The sequence below is a fragment of the Hyperolius riggenbachi genome, chromosome 3 (genome assembly GCF_040937935.1).
Source record: "Hyperolius riggenbachi isolate aHypRig1 chromosome 3, aHypRig1.pri, whole genome shotgun sequence".
Classification (NCBI taxonomy): domain Eukaryota; kingdom Metazoa; phylum Chordata; class Amphibia; order Anura; family Hyperoliidae; genus Hyperolius; species Hyperolius riggenbachi.
The window spans coordinates 281,235,902-281,258,439 of record NC_090648.1 but is presented as its reverse complement, the minus strand read 5'-3'; the positions used below and the strand labels follow the sequence as shown (position 1 = coordinate 281,258,439).

At 43.9% G+C, this 22,538-nt stretch overlaps 1 protein-coding gene across 1 annotated transcript in view; it reads right to left on the bottom strand.

The window, feature by feature from the left end:
* Positions 1-22,538, bottom strand: part of CADPS2 (calcium dependent secretion activator 2) — a 506,020-nt gene that overhangs the window by 417,777 nt on the left and 65,705 nt on the right. The window contains exons 2-3 of the mRNA XM_068276393.1: positions 15,886-15,999; positions 6,998-7,330 (exon numbers count right to left, since the gene is read on the bottom strand). Of these exons, the coding sequence (XP_068132494.1) occupies positions 6,998-7,330; positions 15,886-15,999 (447 nt within the window). The remainder of the gene's footprint in view (positions 1-6,997; positions 7,331-15,885; positions 16,000-22,538) is intronic.

Sequence of the window (22,538 nt, the reverse complement as noted above, 5' to 3'; positions counted from 1 at the left end):
TACCAGGACCCCCCTTAATTACATTGAAGCAGCTGTCATTTGATTGGTTGATTAGATAATTGCATTAATGAGAAATTGAACAGGTGTTCCTAATACTCCTTTAGGTGAGTGCAGCTCTGACATCTTCTGCAGCACTTTACAGAGTACATAGCCAAGTCACTGACTGTCCTCATGTCAGAATAGCTGCACCCTACCAATAAAAACTATTCGGGGGTACTTGAGATGTGTCCCATTACCACTACTGCAAAATCTGCCTAACTATCTCCACTATTTATATCGGGCATATCTGGTTATAGATGGTATTTACTTATACTTAAATATGGGCAGCCAAATGATCCGTTCCGTTCCGTAGTGGTGGTTTTTGGGTGTGATGTAGGTTTGGGTAGAGCTATAAGAATATCTATTATCAGCCACTGGTTTTTATCAGAGGCGATTTGGAAGCAAAAATTACTTCGTTTCACACTTTACATTTCTGTAACTGTGACTGTAGCATCAGGGGCATAGCAATAGGGGTTGCAGAGGTTACGACCGCATCGGGGCCCTTGGGCCAGAGGATTTCATCAACTGCAGTATCAGCTTTCTATTGGTCCTGTGCTGGTAATAATCACTTCTATAGATACTTTGAATAGTAGTAATTATTAACAAACTGCTCCCCATCCCCTTCTTGTACCTCTGACACTGTGGTTGCCATTGGCAGGTTTTGGTGCGCCGTATCAATTGTTATGTACAGAGTGCTTGGGGGGCCCCATTGTAAAACTTGCATCGGGGCCCACAGCTCCTTAGCTACGCCATTGAGTGTTGCTTTCCTTACCAGAAACTACCCAGTGACAACAGAATGCCATGTTACCAGAGATATTTGCAAGAACAAGGTCACTCAAGAAGAAACTTTTGCTGTCCCTTTAACTTATTATCTAGTAATTGTCTAAGGACCCAGGTAATTTCAGGTTGCTGCCAGAGACTTCCACCATGGGGTTAATTTTCTAAATAGTGGCAATATTACTAGTGGTGCACATTATGAGGTCAAAATTATGGATAGCATCATTTTTTGGCCAGATAACAGATCTTCAAATCAAAAATGGACATTTGTAATTGATCGCAATTAAAACAGCGGATTATGGATTTACACGAAATTGGTCTTGCAAATACTCGAAATTTTAATTATGATTCCATTATGAGTCAGCAATTTCGAGTACTTTGAGTAATGTTTATAATGAAATGTCAATGGACATATGGCCTTTATATACCTATTTTTTTGGAGAGAGAGAGAGAGAGAGAGAGAGAGAGAGAGAGAGAGAGAGAGAAGGAAAAAAAAAAAAAAAAAAAAAAAAAAAAAAAGATGTGGGGTCCCCACCTCCTGAGCCTCTTTAATCTCTTGCCCCCCATGCAGGCTGGGATAACCAGAATGTGGAGGCCTGGCCTCTTAGCTTAGTGGCGGGTGCGCAATTAACTTAACGAGAGGATATTGGTGTGGGATCATTTTGCAACGATGTTGACGTGCGAACAATTAAAGGGTTAATTAAATACATTAAAATAATTTTTGGGTGATTATTTTTATTTCAATCTACCCTTTGTGGAAATGGGTAAGGGGTACTATGTACCCTTATACTCATTTCACCTGGGGAGGGGGCAGATGCCACCCCCCCCCCCCCCCACAGAGCATTCTCCTGGACACCAGGAGTAAGAGATGAGCCCCTTGTCCATAGATTGGACAAGGGCTCTGGGGGAGAGGGGGAGGCTTGGCTATAGCTCAGGGTGTGGAGCCCCAAATGGCTTGACCTCTGCATTCTGGCTATCCCTGCTTGCATGGGAGACAAAGGGTTAAAAAGGCTCAGGAGGGGGGAAGCCCACGTCATTTTATTTCTCACACTCTGACCCCCCAATTTTTTTTTTTTAAATACTTTTATGTATTTATGTATGTAGGTATGTAGGAATAATAAAAATATTGTACAATGCAAGTGGAATTAAAGGGAATATTCGAGCAAATAAAAAAAAAAAAAATCTACTTACCCGGGCTTCCTCCAGCCCCTTGAAGCTGACATGTCCCACGCCGCAACTCCGCTCTCAACCGCCGGGCCAGACCAGCGGGGACCCCAGGCTAGCGGCTGAGAGCGGAACTGCGTGTGGGACATGTTGTCTGGAAGGGGCTGGAGGAAGCCCCGGGTAAATAGATTTTTTTTTTTATTTGCTCAAACATTTCCTTTAATGTAACATTTTCATCCATAATTATGTGCAAATAAGACTCATAATCGGACTTGCAATGGAATCCATAATTATTATGATCAAATTGAAATTAAGGAAAATTTTGACTCGAAGTCAAAATCACAAGATACCAGCATGTCACAAGAAAAGCCTTCTACAAGAGTTTTCCATGCTGCCATATACAAAAAAAACCTCAGACCGTCATGTTTCGAGACATGCTCCCCTAGAGAATGTCTTTACTGGTGCCCCCCCCCCCCTCCCCCACTCTGCTCCTTCTGGGTGTTGATGAAGCCCTCTAAGAATTTTTGGGGGGCGTTTTACATGTCAAGCTGAGAACAAAACAAAAAAAATTCACCTTTATTAGCAAGCTGAATGCACTCTCTTTTTTTGTTACTTATTACCGCCGACCACTTGATCTTCATAAAAAGGGTATGTTTATTTTATAATAAATAAGTATAAAAGTTATGCCAAATGTAATAGGTGCTAGCTAAGGGGAAGGAAAAAAGGGGGTCATTTTCTCTACTCCAATATCTCAACACAAACATACACATGCTCGGGCCTTTCAAATGCCATGTCTCACATCACAGCTGGACTTTTGCAATGCTCTCTATACAGACCTTCCAAACAAAGACCTGCAACTAGTACAGTATACCACCGCAAGGTAAACAAACAAACCCCACCAATGCCACATAACTCCCATTCTTTGCTTGCGCCACTGGATACTCAAAAATTGGATAATTGTATTTAAAACTGGCTTATTGACTCAAATCTTTGCACAATGTGGACCCTGGATACCTGAAGAATTTGTAACAACTGCCTCCCACCTCCCACAATCTTAGATCAAAAGTATCTAATAACTTGGTCACCCCCAGAGTCCATCTCAAACCCTTTGGAGATAGAACCTTCTGTCATGCTGCCCCTGCACTTTGTATCTCCTTGCCACACCCAATCAGGACACTCAACCCATTCTCATTTGAGTGTATTAAGTGGGGTGTCCTTAATTAAAAAAGGGGAATGGTTCCAGCAGCCAGCTCCTAGAGACTATGGGGAGAAACAGAACATCAAAGCAGCCAGTAAAATGCACTCATCAGAGCTAAAAAGTATAAACAAGCATGATTTTAAAACAAGTAATCAACATCAAATTTTCCAAATATGACTCACGGTATTTGCTTTTAAAATGTAAAGATGAAAATTTAGGATGTGGGAGTACACAACATAATAATACTTTACTTTGCTGGTCAGAAGTTATTTGAAATATTCCTAAGTGTTCAAGCTATTTACATTTTGCTAAAAGAAATGCATTCGGGGTTTGTACAGTTTTGTTACAATTCACAGCAGAGTTTAATTCTTTGTTAAATCAATTTTCACTGAAATGTTCAGTTTATAAAATTATACTGCTACACATGCAGAGATTGTATAGCATGGAAAGTACATTACCATGTGACCAGCAGTTCTAGCAGTGATCCAGACAAAAAGTAATGAATGTTTAGCTAGAGAAAGAGTTTTAAGACCTGCACATTGTATTTACTATAGGAATTAATTTTTGGACTATACCGTATATACTCGCTTATAAGCTAAAGTGCTCACTTATCCCTCAGACACCAGGAAAAAGTAATTGACTTGTGTATAAGCCCCCTCCACAGTATAGTGCCCCCCCCCCCCACACACACACAGTATAAATAATATCGATTATTTCCAACGTCCGATTTGCTTTCTGATCGATTTCCGAGCATTTTACGATCGATTTCCGACTTTAATAGGAAATCGATCGGAAAGCAAATCGGACATGTTGGAAATAATCGATCTGACAGTAAATCGGCCAGAAAATCTCATAGTGTGTACCCAGCATAAGGCATCTGCCTTCCTGGTTTGAATAGCTAGAAGTGCTCAGAGCACTAGGCAGCTTTACTCCCAATATCTAGATGTGCCCCATGGTATTGGGTAACCACCTCCCCATAGCCAGATGTGCTCTAAGTAGGCTACCCCTGACCAAAGCCTGATATGCTCTGAGTAGGCAGCTTACCTCCCCATAGCCACAGTCTGTGGGGCTCATGCAGCAGTGATCCAACACAGTGTCCGTGCCCCTTATCCCTCGTAACATGGTGAGAGCTGTTCCCAAAAATACCTGTGCCTGTTGGCTTGTGGAGCAGTGTGTTAGTTCTGGTGCTGTGTTTGGAGATATCGCCTGTGGGGAGGCAGCTGGCAAGTGTAGGATAATTGCTGCATGATCCATACACTCCACTGCTGGTTCCATGATCATGCCCATTCTACAAGCTCCCACTCTGAGTGACTCACATATAAGCTGACAGGGTAACTCATTTTTTTTAGCTTATCCATGAGTATGTATGGTGTATGTTCATGTCTAGGTTACAAAAAAAATTTTTTGGGTTGGAGTAACACCTTTGTGTTAGTGGTAGCTTACTAGTTAGTACACGTGCTTCAAATAACTTAAAATGAGGTCCTAATCAATAATGCAAAATGTTCAATTTTTCTCTTTATTTACAGGTATGCCAACTGCAGTAAGTACAGTATAAGCTGTTACACTGCGTTTATACTAAAAGTAAACAAGCTACAGTACGTGCTGGCCTCTGCTTGAGTAATCCGTCTCAAACTTTCCCTATTGCCTCTACAGCAGGGGTCCCTAACCTTTCTGGGCCCGAGGACCACTTTGATGCAAAACATTTTTTCCAAGGCCCGGCAGAACGGATGGGAAGAAATCAAGTGCACTGCTGAACGTCCCTTCTGTCACCCTCCCGCATAGCAACACAGCGCGTCATAAGCTACTCAGCTGACACGCATCTGTGCAGCCTGGCCAAGAGAAGTCACCCAAGGGGATCAAGTCCTAAACCCCAATGGGTGACATTAGTAGCTAGTGTGTAAGCGTCTTAAAGTGAACCCAAGAGCAGGAATCAGAAAGATGTTATACTTACCTGGGGCTTCCTCCAGCCCCATAAACATCCGCCATTGCGCAGAAAAGCCCGACTTGCGCAACCGAGCCAGATTACCGGGGTTGATTGTGGCCGAACGGAGCCACCCGGGAGGACAGCGAGGGACACAGCGGTGCTTATATGGCTGGAGGAAGCCCCAGGTAAGTATAAAATCTCTCTGATGCTAAAATATATGGTGTTCAGGTCAAGGCCTCAAGCAATGTGCTTCTGTAATTGTAGAAGTGGGAGCAATGAACTGTGACTGGGGAGACAGTACATAAACAGTCAGGTCAGCAGCAGTACAAGGGAGTGGGGTGGGAAGACACAGACCCAAGCTTATAGAAAGGGATAAGCAGAGTGGCTTGCCAAATCCTGCTGCCAGCTGGAGGGGGGGGGAGGGACAGGCAGGCAGGAGAGGGGATTTATCCATCAGAGATCAGCACTTTTTCACCTATGGTTCAGAAGCAACCAGAGCAGATCAGTGCATGCTGAGTGACAGACTGTCACTGAGGCAGCGTGCCTACCTGCCTGTGTCTCTCCCCAGCTCAAGCATGGCAGCCAGCTCGTTTCCCCTTCTATTCCCATCTAGCAAAGTAAGCTAATGTTACTTGGCTGCTGGGGAGTCAGGACTGAGGGAACAATGACAGATGAATCTTGACTGTGTTCTCCTCCTGGACTAGGCTGCCTCACTCTTGCAGGCTGCTTGAACTAGCCGGGTTTTGTGTGGGTGTGTTCCATTGGCTGCCTCTCTCTCTCTTTCATTGTGCCAGAGCCTCACTGATTGGATGGTGGTAGGAAGGGAGGGACCAGCCTCCGTCTTCCCGCTGGAAGCTTCTGGGTAGCACGATCCCTACACAACAATGTAAGTTACAGCCGAGACTGCCAGTGAAGTGAGTTATAGCCGTGGCTGTAGTCCGGGTGGGTAGGCCTTTACACTAGTGACTACATAAATGAGCAGGCTGGATGGAGGACAGTAGCTGACATCAATGAGAGAAGTGCTGTGCAATGAGATGTCTATCACATGGCTGGCAGCTGTTAATGTGCAGTTTCATTAATAAAAAAGAAAAAAAAAAAAACAGCCATTACAATGGTGAGCAGATTTGAGTGCTACAACAGTGGTGGGTATCGATTGTTTCACAGTCATGTGATAACACAGCTCTCACTGTCATGTGATAACACAGCTCTCGCTGAAGTGAAACTGGTGAGGGATGTGGATTGGGCTTGAACCACAGAGTTGTACTAGGTGAATTTACTGGAGCTGGATTGATCAATACAAGTAAATAATTTGAATACCATTGTAACTAGACTAATTGTAAACTGTGACTGTATATGGATGATGATAGACTGAGAACCTGTGGATAAGTTTGTATCTAATACAAGTTGCAGTGACTCTGGAGTGCCCTTTGATTTTTAAATGTTATTAGTTATAGAAATGTATAACATTATTGATCAGAGTGTCCTTTATGTAATTTTGATGATATGTGATTATAATTACCGGTACAATATCACTTTTAAAGGAATACAAAATCTTGACCCTACTCTGAACATGCAAATCTATTGTCTACTACTCTGCAACATTTCACACTTTTACGAGTGACATTACATGAGGAAGATTAAACAGTAAATAGAAGAAAACGGTCCATCCTGTCATGCTACTTTTTGCAGCAGACACCAGGATCACAGGCGTCACATTTAGATATCATACAAGGCAAGATTGCTCCACAATCGTCTATCCTGACAAACTCTTCCTGTGGGTAACCATCTTAATAATCTTACTGTGTTATACTTATCCAGATTTGCAAAAATACAGAAGGAAAAATACAGGGTGAAACCAGGATAATGCAGCGTACACCGAAACTATAACCACTTACCTGACAAGCATTATACAGTAACTGGTGTTCTAATTTTTTAATTCCTAAGATCTGTTGAAACATTTCATAAAGTTGTTCTTTGCTAAGTATAAGTTCGGAGACAGCACTCAGTGCCATTCTGTTAGGCTGTTTACGGAGGTCCTCTTCCCCTCTATAGATGGCATCATATTTAGCAATCCAAGAGCTTAGAACGGTTTCTTTGCTTAATCCATCAATTTCAGGCAAACTCCGTACACGTTTTTCAATGTTCTTCTTAAAAACTTCTCTAAAGTCATTAGAGGAACATCCTCCACTATGTACCATTCTGGCAACTCGATCACTTCGCAAGAAAACCTATTTCAAATAAGAAGAAAAAGAATATTTGTAAATTCTTTTTTGCATATTGAATAAAAGAAATATGTTGAAAAGCATTTTAAATTTCCTGTTAAGTATGTAGCTAAACTCTCGTGAAAGGTTTTGTGTATAAATAAATGACGTAAAATAATAAACTTGCAAATCATATTCATTACATACTGAGGGCTCTTTCACATTAGATAATGTGCGCACAAACCCGATTTTCTGCATTCGTTATAACCTATAGAGTGACGTCAAGAATCTGAGGTTCGATGCTGATCGGCAGCGCTAGTTCTAATTCACCCGACTGGAAAACACCAGCGCTGGATGATAAAAAGCTCGCAGATGCGTTACAATGTAACGCTCTGGAATGCTTTGTCTAATGTGAAAGGTAACATGATAGTCAAATAGACAAATACGTAGTCAAAATGCACGGATCAGCTCCTAGTGTGAAAGAGCCCTTAGTAACTGGAAAAGGATGCGGTTACAGTATTGCATGTAAAAATGCATTTCTAAAGCCAGTGGACACCAACTGCACCTGACTCTGTAGTACAAAGTGACCAAATCTGTCTTCTAGACAGCTTTACAGCCTATCCACTCCAACATTCAAGTATGAATATTCCTTCTTAGTCTCATATATGCCATTGTTATACACTATTGTGCGCTTACCTTTCTAGATTTTATCTCTACACTTAATCTCCATTTGGTGGTGGCACTCCCACCCATCCTGGCTTACTACGTAATTGCCTGGGTCAGTTTTCCCTGCAGTAGTTGTAAATCTGTTGTTGGATATTTTGTAAAGCCTATTGTTTCCTGCACGCAGTATTAACCACTTCACCCCACAGGCTGATTGGAGCCATGCTTATTCATTTACAGGCACTTTGATTGGCTTTGGGATCACATGTTCCCGTTCACCACTCCCTGCCAAGAAAGTCCCGCCCTGAACGAACGGGGCGAGGATGTGCATCCGCCACTGATTGACAGGGCGCACCTGTACGCCCCGTTTGCTGGACAGACACACAAACTGGATACGTATACATGTCCAGTTTGTGTCGATAGATTAAAGACACATTTTGCTGTAGGTGCGTACAACACTAAAGGAGGCTGTACACTTGTTGATTTATCAATAGATTCGGTTGATCAAGCGGGATGGTGGATTTTGCTCAATCAGCAGCAGGTCAAATGCACATCACTAGTAGCATTTGATTTTGGCAAAGCAACGCAGCAATGGAGCTACTCATCTGTCCGCTGGCACTTCATCCCTTGTCTCCCCGCCACCACTAATGCTTCTCCCGGTCTTTTCGAACCAGGGAGCCAAGAGTCACGTGACTCAACAGTGTCAACACTCAACACTAGAGGCCAAATACTAGAGACCTCTAGTGGTCACCTAAGGTATGTGCCATTGTACCCCTAGAGCTTGGCATTTAGCATGTAGTCTCGGGACACACAGCTCCCCAGGGAAAAGCACCAGTGCAGAGGAGAAGAGAAGAGAAGACACCGGTGGACAAGTGAGAGTAGTTCTGCTGTCCCTACACTATGCAAGGACCAGGGGGAGATTACTGGGAGACCTAGGGACCGGACAGGGAGTAAGCATAGAATTTCATGTTGAAATCTGTGTGTCGTGTGTGGAGGGCTTCAGATAGTCCTCTCTGATCAGATAGTGATGGTTACATCGACCATTGTATGGCCAGTTTAACTCTTAAGGTGCCCATACATCAGGCAATGTATTGGCAGATTAACCAAGAGACAGATCTCTCTCTGATCAAGTCTGATAAGTGAAAGATCTGTTGGCTGCCGATACACTGAAGGCCTATTCCCGATTGATTTCAGCATGAAATCTCTCGAAAACCGGCCTTGTGACGCAACATCCGCCACTCTGCCCACTGTCCACCTAATGTAAAATGTGAAACCCCCTCCATGCAGTATACTTTACCTGTCCATGTCTGCCACTGGCTGCGGGCTCCGCCTGCAATCCACATGCATGCTCCCCATGTGGTTGACGCCGTATTTATGGGCATGTGTGTGACGTCACACGCGCCCACATTATTTTGGCAACCACAGGGGGTCTGTGTATGTGGATTGCGGACACAGCCCACAACCAGCAGCAGACACAGACAGATATAGTATACTGCACTGGGCACCAGGGGGGCACATTTTACATTAGGGGGAACAGATCTAGGAGTTTCGTCACTCGTCCAGATAATCGCTCGCCATTACCACCACTCCCGTTCCACCACAATTGCCGGACATCTTGCAGCATGTCTGATCGACACATGCGACTAATTTTGGCCCACAATTGGTCACATCATCGATCGGGCATGCTCTTGGCGGCACAGGTTTTTTTTTTTTTTACTACTTAGAATTTTGTATGGGCTTCTTCTTTCTTTACAGTTCATGATAAATTTCAAACCACAGGGAGCTTACTTTTATTGAAGCAGTTTATTCTATGTTCATGAATATTTTCTTTCGAAAACATAAATGAATGCATTTGATTTGCTCTGTGGTGTCCTGAAAAGCCTTGTAATAAATGACATTGTCTTATGTGAAAAACAAAGAACTACAAGTGAAACATTATGCAAACACATTCTTTTTCATTACAGTACTGTATGGTATATACAAAAAAGATTTTAAAACTCCACAACGCGTCCTTGGATTGCAGACAATTTCTGCAGAAAAGCACAAATGAATCATTTGTTGAACAATACAGCGCCTAGGTTATTCTTTCTTGCTCATTCTACAAAGTGGCTAAAAAGACTAATAAACGTGAGAATAACTAAGAAAAATACAAGTATAACACACCAGAACACGCAAAACACAAAAGGCTGGATGAAAGAAAAAGGGCAATCACAAATTAACGACTGAAGCACCAATATTGTTCATTGGGGAACTATTTTAGGGCATTCTAATAAAAGTTAAGCTTTTTCTGCCAATTGCATTTAGCAGAAGTGGAGTTTGTGATTGACTTATGTTGGCCCAATGCCAAAAGTGATAGTACTAGAAAAACCCACAAAGATTGTGCGCGCGTAACATCGGAACAGTCCCAGAGCAGTTTGTCCCTCAGCTCTGTTTGCTAGTAGAATGGGTTGCATTACAGCTGTCACGAATAGACAGGCAAGAAAATGAACCTCTTGAAGGATGTGTAAACGGTCTTCATGTTCTGGCTACCAGAACAGGCATTAAAACGGAGATATACGGTACTTCACCATACACTGTTTCTTTTTCTTGAGAAATCAAGCAGAATTCTCCACCAAGAGCTACAGTTAATTATTGAAAATAGATTTATTTTTCTGGATCGGAAAACAAAATTGCATCACAGGTTTCTACATGAGCAATCATTTTTATTGAAAAAAGAAAAATCAAACAGCTGTACCTGACCGTTTTCATCCTACGTGACTTGCCAGGTCAGTAAAGGCAAGCGGGACAAAAGCAGTCAGGTACAGCTAATGCTTGTGAGACAGTGGGGAGAGCAGAGGCACCGGAGGTGGTATGCATAGCTCAGTCATTGTGAGGAAAATTTCTGTGCTGCTCTTACACACTAGTGCTTTTTTTAGTGTGCCTGTAATGGACAAGCATTGAAACTGTGTGAGATGAAGCATGTTTTATTGAGGAATAAACCATTTTTAAATACGTTATCACACTAACTTGAGACCTCATTTTGCATGGTCCGCATGCTAATTAGGAGAACTCCTTTGCAACAATGTAATACGAGTCCCTTTGAGGCCGACAGGCATTGGAGTAACATTAAGCACATATGATCATTTGATATGGTCAGTGGATTTGGTGAGTGACCACGATTTAGGGTGTGCTGGTGGTGTTGCTTTTATTGAGAAGATGACCGTTCTTTACAGATTCTGAGCAGTGGATCATGGACTTTTTGTTTACGGTTTTAGCAGCATTAAGATGAATGATCAGCAATTTGTAGCAAAGTGCATTAAAATAACATGAGGAGATGAAAAAACATTGTTGTTTTTTGTAATAGAGAGAGTGGCCTGTATAGCGTTGTTTTTGCAACAGTACTGCAATTTTGGGATCGCTGCCATTGATACACAATCTGTTATGGTCCTAAATGGATTATTTTGGTTCAGTTATTTGGCAAATAGGGAACAGCAATAGGATGGGTAATTGGAGCCACAATTGAAGCCACCCTACCAGATGGTATTGTGAATCCAGCATACGTGCAAAAACGGCATGGGGACATTTGGGCGCAGGGTGAAACCCAAAAATGGCTCACACTGCTCCTGCAAAAAAGTCCCAGTGGTACAAGTTATTACCCCTCCAGGCCACCATGCACTCAGGGAGTATGGCATCATTTGGCTGCCAGCAATAGCTGGCAGCTGAATTACACCGTTTTTAAAGAAATGGTGCCCAAATTACTGTCTAAGCATCGCTATAGCCATAATTCACATTACAACCTGTGGCAGCGCATGGCACGCCCAAATTTCCCTGTGCCATTTTGTGTAGTTTCAGGGAATCTAGGTCATTTTTAAAAGAGGCATCGTTTGAAATTAAAAGACAAAGGATGGGCTGGTTATTTAGTTATATTGGGTGCATTTCTCATCTACCTCTTCTAATAGAATAATTCTAGCAATGGCCATGGTAAGCTGCTATGTAGCAGGAATGTGAAACAACCAAACACAAGAAAGCAGCTGTCTATAAATCCTACAGTTATCCTTCTGAGACAGAACACTTGCCATTTGTCTGCAGGTGACATGACCAGGGCATTGACTGTACTTACACAACATGAAACGGTTGACTGTATTGCCTGGATAGGTTATTGTCTGTATAGGTTATGTACTACAGCCTGGGGGAATTGTGGTCTAGCATGTTTGTTTTGTCTGTTTTTCCAGTAAGCCACAAGACAATGCTCTGATCTTTACTGGAAAATTCCATAGTTCTCAGAGTGGTAGACACAGAAAGATCTGTTTTGTGAGACTTAACATTCCAATTTAAACCATACTCAGCTAGCCAACATTCCATTAGAGTAAGTTACAAATAAAATTCAACCTACAAGATTTGTGGCATGAGAAATTCCCTATGTTCTTTCTACAATAAACATTAATAATGTTGGATAGAGGCGGCGGGGGAGAGGGTTAGAAGCAGTGAGTGTGTGCCTATGAACGTGTCGGATAGTGATTAAGAAATCTAAAGGTGGCTACAAATGATACAATCTTTTTCATCTAATTTTACCAAATCTTTGTAGTGGAAGAGTGCCAGAGAAGTATTTGAGTCATAGAGGCCCCTTTCTCCTGGCTCACTAGCTTCTTTGGCAATTTTATTTGGCCTGAGGAAATGGGCATAGACCCATGAAAAGCGCTGCCAGTGCATAATAAATGTTGCCGTTGCACGAATTGTCATTGAGGTAAACTTTTACATTTGTTTTTAACATAGTTTTATCCAAAGCCGCTTTCCCCCTTTGTGTTACTCACCCTACTTTAGAAGGGGTGATCTGGTTGGCCCCTAATGTGTCTACCACATTAGGACCATTCTAGTCCTTTCTTCTCCAAGAGTGCAACCGTGTTCAGCTTGTCTGAATACCTGAGTGGAGTTGGGTTTGTACATCTCTATCTGTCTGCAGGGCTTGGTTACCCGGCTACAATCCTCCCTTGTGAATATTCCGTTGCTACACCGCTTGATATAACCTATTTCTGTGACATCTGTATTCCCACTGTTTGTGCTTTTTGTTTGTAGGGTGCTCTATGATCACCCTCCATTTTCGCATGCTGGCTGCAAGTGAATATGGATGCTTGATTACATCCAGTCTTTTCCCAGCATTGCTCAAAGTCATCAGTTGTCGCACTAGGCGGATTATCATGCTTCACATGGACTATCGGGTCAGTGTTACTAAGGAGAAGTGCTGCTGCTGTGCGGGTTGCATTTAGCGGATCCATCTGAAAATGGCGCCTGTGAATAATGGCGCACGGTGTTGCCGCTAATCCATTTGCCGCTTATTGTTATTTAACGTTAAAGCCTTATTGTTATTTAGCGTTAAAGCCTTATCGTTATTTAGCGTTAACACACAGAACCCTCTCTGTACCTATCCCTAACCCCTAAACCCCCTTGGTGGTGCCTAACCCTAACCACCCCCCTGGTGGTGCCTAACCCTAAGACCCCCCTGGTGGCGCCTAACCCTAAGACCCCCTGATGGTGCCTAACCCCACGACCCCCCCCCCAGTGGTGCCTAACCCTAACCTTGACAGTGTTACATTAAATCCATTCACCGTTTTGCAGTTAAATAACGTCTGCAGTTTGGCTTATGTAGGGCGCTATTGATAAATAACGTTACTGTGCGCAATAACGTCTGCTGTTTGGCAAATGAACGGCACTATTGATAAATAACGTTAGTGTGTGCCGTTTTTCTTCTTTTTTCCCTGTGCGCCATTATTATGCAGTACTAACGATAAATAGCGATAAGCATATCTTTTTAATGCGGCGCCATTTTTATGCATAGGCGCTGTGCGCCATTATTCACTGATCCGGCATTTAGCCACCTAGTATGCTATTTCACAACTTGTATTTTGCACTGGGCAGATGGAGGCACCTGGCAAAGCTGCACTAAGGGAGCACAATAATAACAGCAATGGAAGGAACACTATCATAATAGGGTTGGGGTACCATGTAAAAGAAGGCATTATAGATGAGCAATATATTGTTGGTAGCAGCACAGAGGGTGCTATTGGGGAGCATGATACTTATTGGGACACAATGTACAGCCACTATAATAAATGGGGGAAACATGGGGAGCACTATAGTGTTGGGGGTTCAATGGGAGAACACTGTAATAAAATGGTCAGTATGCAGTTAGCAGTACAATGGAGGGACTATGGGGAATCATTAAAGCAGGCACAGTAAAAATGGGGCAATATGTGCAGCCGTATAATAATCTCTCTAGCTGCTACTGCCTGACATATCATGCATGCATTCTCCATCAAGCACAGTTTTTGAATTCTGACCTTGATAAAGTGGTACTTGGTTCCCCAAAAATGTTGGATTTATGTAAACCAGTAATAAATTCTATTTATGCATAAACTGGAGTACCAACCTTCAATTTTTCTATAAAAATATATGAACACAGGTTGACTGGGAAGCAGTACAATCCTGGCCAAAAATATTAGTTTTCACAACGTTTGCTGCTAAACTGCTTTTAGATCTTTGTTTCAGTTGTTTATGTACTTTACTCTCGTGCGGCACCCTGCGCTTCCCTCCACCCCACCCACCCTCGTGCGGCACCCTGCGCTCCACCCCACCCCACCCACCCTCGTGCGGCACCCTGCGCTTCACTCCACCCCACCCCACCCACCCTCGTGCGGCACCCTGCGCTTCACTCCACCCCACCCCACCCCACCCACCCTCGTGCGGCACCCTGCGCTTCACTCCACCCCACCCCACCCTCGTGCGGCACCCTGCGCTTCACTCCACCCCACCCACCCTCGTGCGGCACCCTGCGCTTCACTCCACCCCACCCACCCTCGTGCGGCACCCTGCGCTTCACTCCACCCCACCCACCCTCGTGCGGCACCCTGCGCTTCACTCCACCCCACCCACCCTCGTGCGGCACCCTGCGCTCCACCCCACCCACCCTCGTGCGGCACCCTGCGCTCCACCCCACCCACCCTCGTGCGGCACCCTGCGCTCCACCCCACCCACCCTCGTGCGGCACCCTGCGCTCCACCCCACCCACCCTCGTGCGGCACCCTGCGCTCCACCCCACCCACCCTCGTGCGGCACCCTGCGCTCCACCCCACCCACCCTCGTGCGGCACCCTGCGCTTCACCCCACCCACCCTCGTGCGGCACCCTGCGCTTCACCCCCACCCACCCTCGTGCGGCACCCTGCGCTTCACCCCCACCCACCCTCGTGCGGCACCCTGCGCTTCACTCCACCCACCCTCGTGCGGCACCCTGCGCTTCACTCCACCCACCCTCGTGCGGCACCCTGCGCTTCACTCCACCCACCCTCGTGCGGCACCCTGCGCTTCACTCCACCCACCCTCGTGCGGCACCCTGCGCTTCACTCCACCCACCCTCGTGCGGCACCCTGCGCTTCACTCCACCCACCCTCGTGCGGCACCCTGCGCTTCACTCCACCCACCCTCGTACGGCACCCTGTGCTTCACTCCACCCACCCTCGTACGGCACCCTGTGCTTCACTCCACCCACCCTCATGCAGCACCCTGAGCTTCACTCCCCCACCTTTGAGAGGTGCACCGCACATGAACTACCTCAGATGTCAGCCAGTGATGAGGAATACTCCGGGCATGATTTGAAAGCTGCTCCACAGCCAATTATCCTGTGCAGAGAGGCAGGCAGTTGCTGCAGGGAAGGAACCCTAGGAAGGAGTAGTGCACAGGAATTTTACTGATACATTACATACCATTTAGAAAGTCACTATGCAACCATTTCTATATAGTGTACTTATGTGCAGGCTGAAAAACAATTTTGTTCCAGCCTTGCAGAGTAGATTATAAATAAGTTAGCAATTACATGGTACTTTTTGTTTAGCGTTTTTCCTTCTTGAATTTGGAAAGTCACAGTAGCATGAAAGGTCAGACCACTTACCTCATAGTAACTTTTCACTGCATTGATGAAAGCCTCATCAGCTGCTATTTGGGTATCGCCTTTAAGGAAAGCTTGGAATCGCTCCCTTATCGTCTGTAATTGCTGCTTATTGATCTGCAAAGTAAAATGAAGAGTGGTTTGAAGTGATTAAAACCATCAGAAAGGCAGCTGTTCACTGAAGAGATTGTTCAGACTCTCTGAATAGTTTTCTATAGGAACACATCGCAACAGCCTACAATAAGCTGAATAGGTTTCTGCTTGCAATAACAAAAGTTATTACTAACAGTACTGACAGTAGCTTTTTATATTACATTTCATATCAGCACCAAACTAAGTTAGACTATGCACATATCTGCATGCTCCGCACAGGCAAGAATTTTTACAACGATTTTACTAAAAATAAAGTTAACTATTCCTATTCAGATACAAAGGGAATAAGGATAGAAAATGCAGCAGGTCTAACAATAGGAAGGTTAGAAATAGTAACAGGAAAAGGCGAAAAAGAGTGACACAAATAAGAGGGGGAGGCAAACAGAGCAAGACAGGACATGAGGCAGCAAAAAAAGGTGAGACAGTTTAGAGTGAGTAAAAAAAGAAGCAGCAAAGAGGTGGGTGGGTGAGAGCACGCGTGATCTAGAGAGAAAGAGAGATGGGGAGGGCAAGCTTGATGAAGGTTTGCACGGATGAAGATTATCACAGATGCAGAGTAACCAGAACTACAAGATTAGCATCTCTCTAGAAAACCGGATACATTTAATGTAGGGACTTTTATACTTACCTGGGGCTTCCTCCAGGCCCCATAAAGGCTTTTCTAGGCATAGGAACACAGGATGGATATACCTCTACACTCAGGCGGTAGACAGAGATGGACCTAGGTGGCCTGGGCCAGTATACAAGCTGAATGAATAAAGCGGGTCCGCTTCAATGTTTCCAGAATTTATTAGGGAGTAATCACAAAGCAGCAGGACATACACAAAGCTGACATGTTTCGGACCTGGTTTGGTCCTTAATCATAATCTGGAGACATTGAAGCGGACCTACTTTCTTCGTTCAGCTGTTCTAGGCATGATTTGCCACGCAAGCTCATGTCCCAGTCGCACTGATATGGCCCGGGCCATTATACACCTGTATAGTACTAACTGCACAGGCTTATACCCTCCCGCAACAGGGGCGCAAGTGAGGCCAGACCGCGCATGTGCGGTGAAGCAAGACTGGCCATGACTTGGGAATACACCAGAGGATGCAGCAGAGGAACAGAAGGGTCCAGGAAGATGGCAGTGGAGCCCACAGCTGGCATGGGGCTGGAGGAATCTGCTACATTAAACATCTCAGGTACACTTTGAAGAGTACTTTAGGCAAAAATGACAGAGCAGGTCATAACAGGCTCTGTCTAAATGATGATGGATTAGTGGGCGTTAGGGCTAAACACTCACCTGATCAGACATCTTCAGGTTACAGGTAACCACCCTCCTCAGCAGTGCAGCCATGTTTCAAAAGACTGTCCTCAGCATGGCAGTCACCAGTCAGGCTGTGGCTGCCAAGCTAGCGGTGGCCGTGGCCATGCAGGTTGGTGTGGCCAGAGCCTTGGTGGTCAGTTTTAAAAAAGACTGCCTGGGCCCAAATCGGAGGGGGGTGGGGCTATCACCTGCCTGGAGGGATGATGCCAGTACAGATACATATTTAAAGGATACCCGAAGTGACAGGTGACATGATGATATAGACATGCGTATGTACAGTGCCAAGCACACAAATAACTACGCTGTGTTCCTTTTTTTCTTTCTCTGTCTCAAAGAGTTAAATATCAGGTATGTAAATGGCTGACTCAGTCCTGACTCAGACAGGAAGTGACTACAGGGTGACCCTCACTGATAAGAAATTCCCCTTTTTACCTCTTTCTTGCTCTCAGAAGCCATTTTCTGCTAGGAAAGTGTTTTATAGTTGGAATTTCTTATCAGTAAGGGTCACACTGTAGTCACTTCCTGTCTGAGTCAGGACTGAGTCAGCCACTTGCATACCTGATATTTAACTCTTTCAGGCAGAGAAAAAAAAGGAACATCATAGTTATTTGTGTGCTAGGCACTGTACATACACATGTCTATCTCAACATGTCACTTCGGGTATCCTTTAACCCTGTGACACCCCCCCAATCCATTTTAACAGAGTCTGTCATGACGGACTATGCCAGTTTTACCACAGGAAAGCTTTAAGCAGTACTTTCCTCCACGTCAGCATGCACCAACAGGAACCAACAACACACAACAGTACAGGTCATCTTATAAGAAATGCAAGTAGCACAGTGCCATGGACAGGCCACATACATGTATGAGAAGATTTCCCCTCCTGTTAGAAGAACTTTATTAGACAAATGTCAAGTATCCAGTTCAGAACCGCAGTAGAATCTACACCGCACCTGCGTCTCTCTCTCTCTAACCTTGATGCAGCATAGATTCTATGCTGTGGCTTCCTACGGTCCTGTGCCAGTCGCTTCTCACTGGATGAAGTAAACTCCACTGTCACGTAACTTCCTAGTATTTTTGGAAATGGAGTTCTACCACAAGAAGTGGATACTTTCACTTTAACATTAAACATTTACCGTATTTTCTGCCGTATAAGACGCACTTTTTCAACCAAAAAAATGGGGTGAAAGAGTCTTACACAGCAAAGGCAGGGAATCCCCTACTTCAGAACACCCGCAGATACGAACAGCCGCCACATCGAGGATTCCCTTCCTGTGTGCTGCTCTCTCCTATGCCTTTGCTTCCCTCCGTGTTTCCCGTTCCATTGTCTACCTGCTTCCCTCCCCCGCGTCCCAACTTCCCTCATCTGTGCCCCCGCTAGAAATACCAGCTTGTGTAAGTGTATAGCTGACCTCTTCTCCCCGACAGGCTCTTACCTCTCTAGCAGCGCCCGCGGGGATAGCCAGCCTCTTCATCGCCGCATTTCTCGCTCTAGTGTTGGCTTGTACTGATGATGTGTCAGTACAAGCCGTAGTCACCAAAGCAGCAAGTGCGGCGGTGAAGAGGTCGGCTATCCCCGCAGGCGCTGGTGGAGTGGTAAGAATCTGCCAGGGAGAAGAGGTCAGCTATCTGTCAGCTATACACTTACACAAGCTGGTATTAGTAGTGGGGACAGAGAGAAAGGAAGTGGGGGCACAGACGAGGGAAGTTGGGACAAGGAGAAATAGCCAGTGCTCAGTCAGCAAGGTCGATTACAAATGTCTGCTCTTTAGGGCATTTTTATAGTGCTGCTGTATGGTCTGCTCTCTTGTCATTGTGGTATAGTTCTAGGTTTCTTCTAGTTTTATGATGTTAGGGATATAATTTCCTGCATTTCAAACTTTGTCAACATCTAAGATTGAAATACAGCCTGAATAGATCAGGGGGACACCTGGAAGGACGGAAGGGCGGACCTGGGGACAGAATGGAACACCTGGGATGATGGAATGGGACACCTGGGGACAGAAGGGGGCATCAACTGGGGGAGAACATCTACAAGACACTCCTGGACTATAGATGCACCAGGTTTAGTATATTTTTTCCCTGGTTTTTGCCCACTAAACCTAGGTGCGTCTTATATTCCGGAGCGTCTTATACGGCAAAAAAATACAGTAAGTAGGAGGTTTCGCTCAACAGCAGTTGTGCTTGTGGTATTTCCCTTTAGCGGTATGTCCTCAGAATGACATGACTATGTGTACATGTGAGTAAGTGATACAAAAGCAGTACACAGGATTGCTTCTTTAGGGATGGAATGATCACTGCAAAAGCTCTGTCCCCGTCATAAACCGCATGTATTGAATATGAATAACACTAGAAGTAGCTGCTTTTTTAAAGCTATCTACTAGGGGTTTGAGAAAGATAGTTGTCATGAAAGTTGCAACAAAAGATAATCACATGCCTAAGATAGTAAAATATTGTCATCCTTATTAACTACTGGGATATAACTTTTTGTCAGTAGTTTAATTTTACATGAAATTGTACGATTTTAATTCATTATGAGTCATCCAATATAAACGATGTGATATTTTTGTTAGGCTTCCCTCTTCCACAAAGTCTAAATAAATCACTGAAAAACAAGCAAAAAGCAGCATAGTACACATCCTCCGGGATACCTAAATTCAGCGCAGAAACAATCTCCAGAAAATATTGCATTTAGTGTTGGAATATTTATTGAGAGCTGTCAGTTGCTATAACTGGAGTTTGTAGGATATGTTTAATTTGCTTTTTATCATTTGTGAAAAAGATTTAGCATTTGATTCATTAAAAGTTATAATTTTGAACACAACCTTTAAAATGTTAATTTCTTGGTGAGATGTTTTGCTTATGTTGGTCATGTCCATCAAAGGTGTCATTTGAATATTAATAGATAAGTTCTTGACTTCAAAGTTGAAGGTTATCTTTTTAGAAGAAACTGAAAAATCTAGGTTAAATGAGTGAATGGAAAAAAATGTTCATACTGTACGTGAAAGGAAGAATACCATGAAATCAAATATTGAGTCAAATTTGTTCAAAAGGGAAATATAGAAAGGCTCTGAAATGTATTCATTTAAAAAGTACTCTAACAACAGCAACAAATGACAGGCACACATTAATATGCAAAATGATATTCACCAAGGTAAACTTCCAATCATTTCTTGCAGGACAGATCTTAAATTTCAGGTAGTGTGCAATGGACATAGAAAATGAAAGTGAAGCTGGGTCCAAATATTTTAAATATTTGGACCCAGTCTTCAATTGGTTCTGCCCCTGCCTGCCTCCCTAAGCTTCTAGTTTTTGCCCACTTTCACCATCTCTAGTCATGTGATATTTGTGGCAGGCTACGTGGCATGCACTAGATAAAGGTGCTGGGTAATTTGGGCACTGGTTGAAGCCACTAGCAAAATATCGGCAATACTGCTGATATTCTACTGAGACCTACACCAATTCTGCCATTATCTACTTCCTAATCTAGCACCTACTGTAAACCCTACGCCTAACACTACCTGCCCCTTCTAAATGTAATTTTGCCTCCAGCAACTGCCCAAATAACACATTAGGTGCCGCTGTAGCTGACACCTACATTATCTGCTTTGGGATAAGTGGGCCCTGAGCCAGTTCAACAGGTGGCTTGCCTTTAACATATAATAATAGCATATTAACGGTTTTGCATACACTGTTTTATTGTTTATTATATTGCACTGTCATCTTCTGCAGGGCTTTACAGAGTCTATACTTAGGTAATCAACTGTCTCTTAGAGGAGCTCACAATATAACCCCTACCATAGTCATTGTCTTTTGTCTCTACCACGGCCTAATGAAAATATGTAGGCGGGGAAAAACTAGCATATTCACAATTCGATACACATGGTTTTTATTCAGTGTTTATTAAGTACCGGATAATTTTATTTAGTTGGGATAACGTAAATGTTTCCACAAGCACCAGATAGTGAATAGAACGTATTTTTTATGAAAATACATAGTTTAGGGGTCTTTGATGAACTTTCAGTTTGTAATATGTGTCATCTTTGCCCGCATGAAAAATGTTATAAATGGCTTAGTCACCAGAAGTGCAATTTTGTAGTGAGAGCTTGGCAGTGAATGGATTAAAGGAATCGTCAGCAGTGATGCTCCTGTCACTGGCAGCTACTGTGCGACTTCCCCAAGCCATTATCAAACAACCCAAGAAGCTACAAGTCAAAAGCTTGAAGAATGCAAAAAGCAACATTGAGTCAGTCATATTGAACTGCAGAATCATTCAAAGGGGAATTATGCTTTTGTTAAAAAAAAAATCAATCCTTCAAATTAGGTTCTATATATTACAAGGATCATCCAGAACCTAATAGTTACACTGTATCTTCTGATTATTTCTTCCCATAATCACCGTCTTAATTTAACCATTTAGTGTAACTTTTTACAAGGTTTTCAATTACTTTGTTGTAGTAGCTTCACCCTCCTCAACTATGGGTGGGGGATTTGAGGGAGGGAGGTATCCATGTTAATGCTGTTGAAAAAACTGCTACCGGCATTCTGCAGTCATGTGGCAAGCAGTGCAAGGAAAGAAGCATTTTATCTGACAGATGCAAGTTAAAATTGCCCAGAATACTTTGCTAAGGAGACAAAAGCAAGTGGCTATTATTTTTTGGGTAGGATGAATTGACCGGGGGCCTTCATGTTAATGGTGTTGAACGCACTGTTACCAGCATTCTGAAGCCACATGCTAGCTGTGGAGGCAGAAAAGAGGTTATGTGCCAGACGAAAGTAAAATTACACTAAAGGATGACCCTTGTACAACAAAAAATGGCTAATAATTAGCAGCAATCTGGGAAATTCAGGATGGTCACATGACAACACTACTCCAGAGTTCACAGAGCCAAGGTTGAAAAAAGGGCAATCTGAGCTTGTTGTCACAAAATCTCAAGCCTCATACACACGAGGCACAGATGTCTTACAAGAGACAAAAAAAAAAAAAAAAAAAAGCGACATTTAGTCGCCAGGTCCCTTTGTGCAGCAGCCGTACACACGGTGCACAGAGGGACAGAGATGAGGCGGAAGCAGACACCGAAGGTTCATCCCCAGCGCCGGAAGCTCCGTTCATGGAGTATGGGTTGCTGTCGCTTGTCTCATACACACGCAGCACTAGCGACAGTTGTGGCGACAGCTGTTGCCGGCGATTGGCCA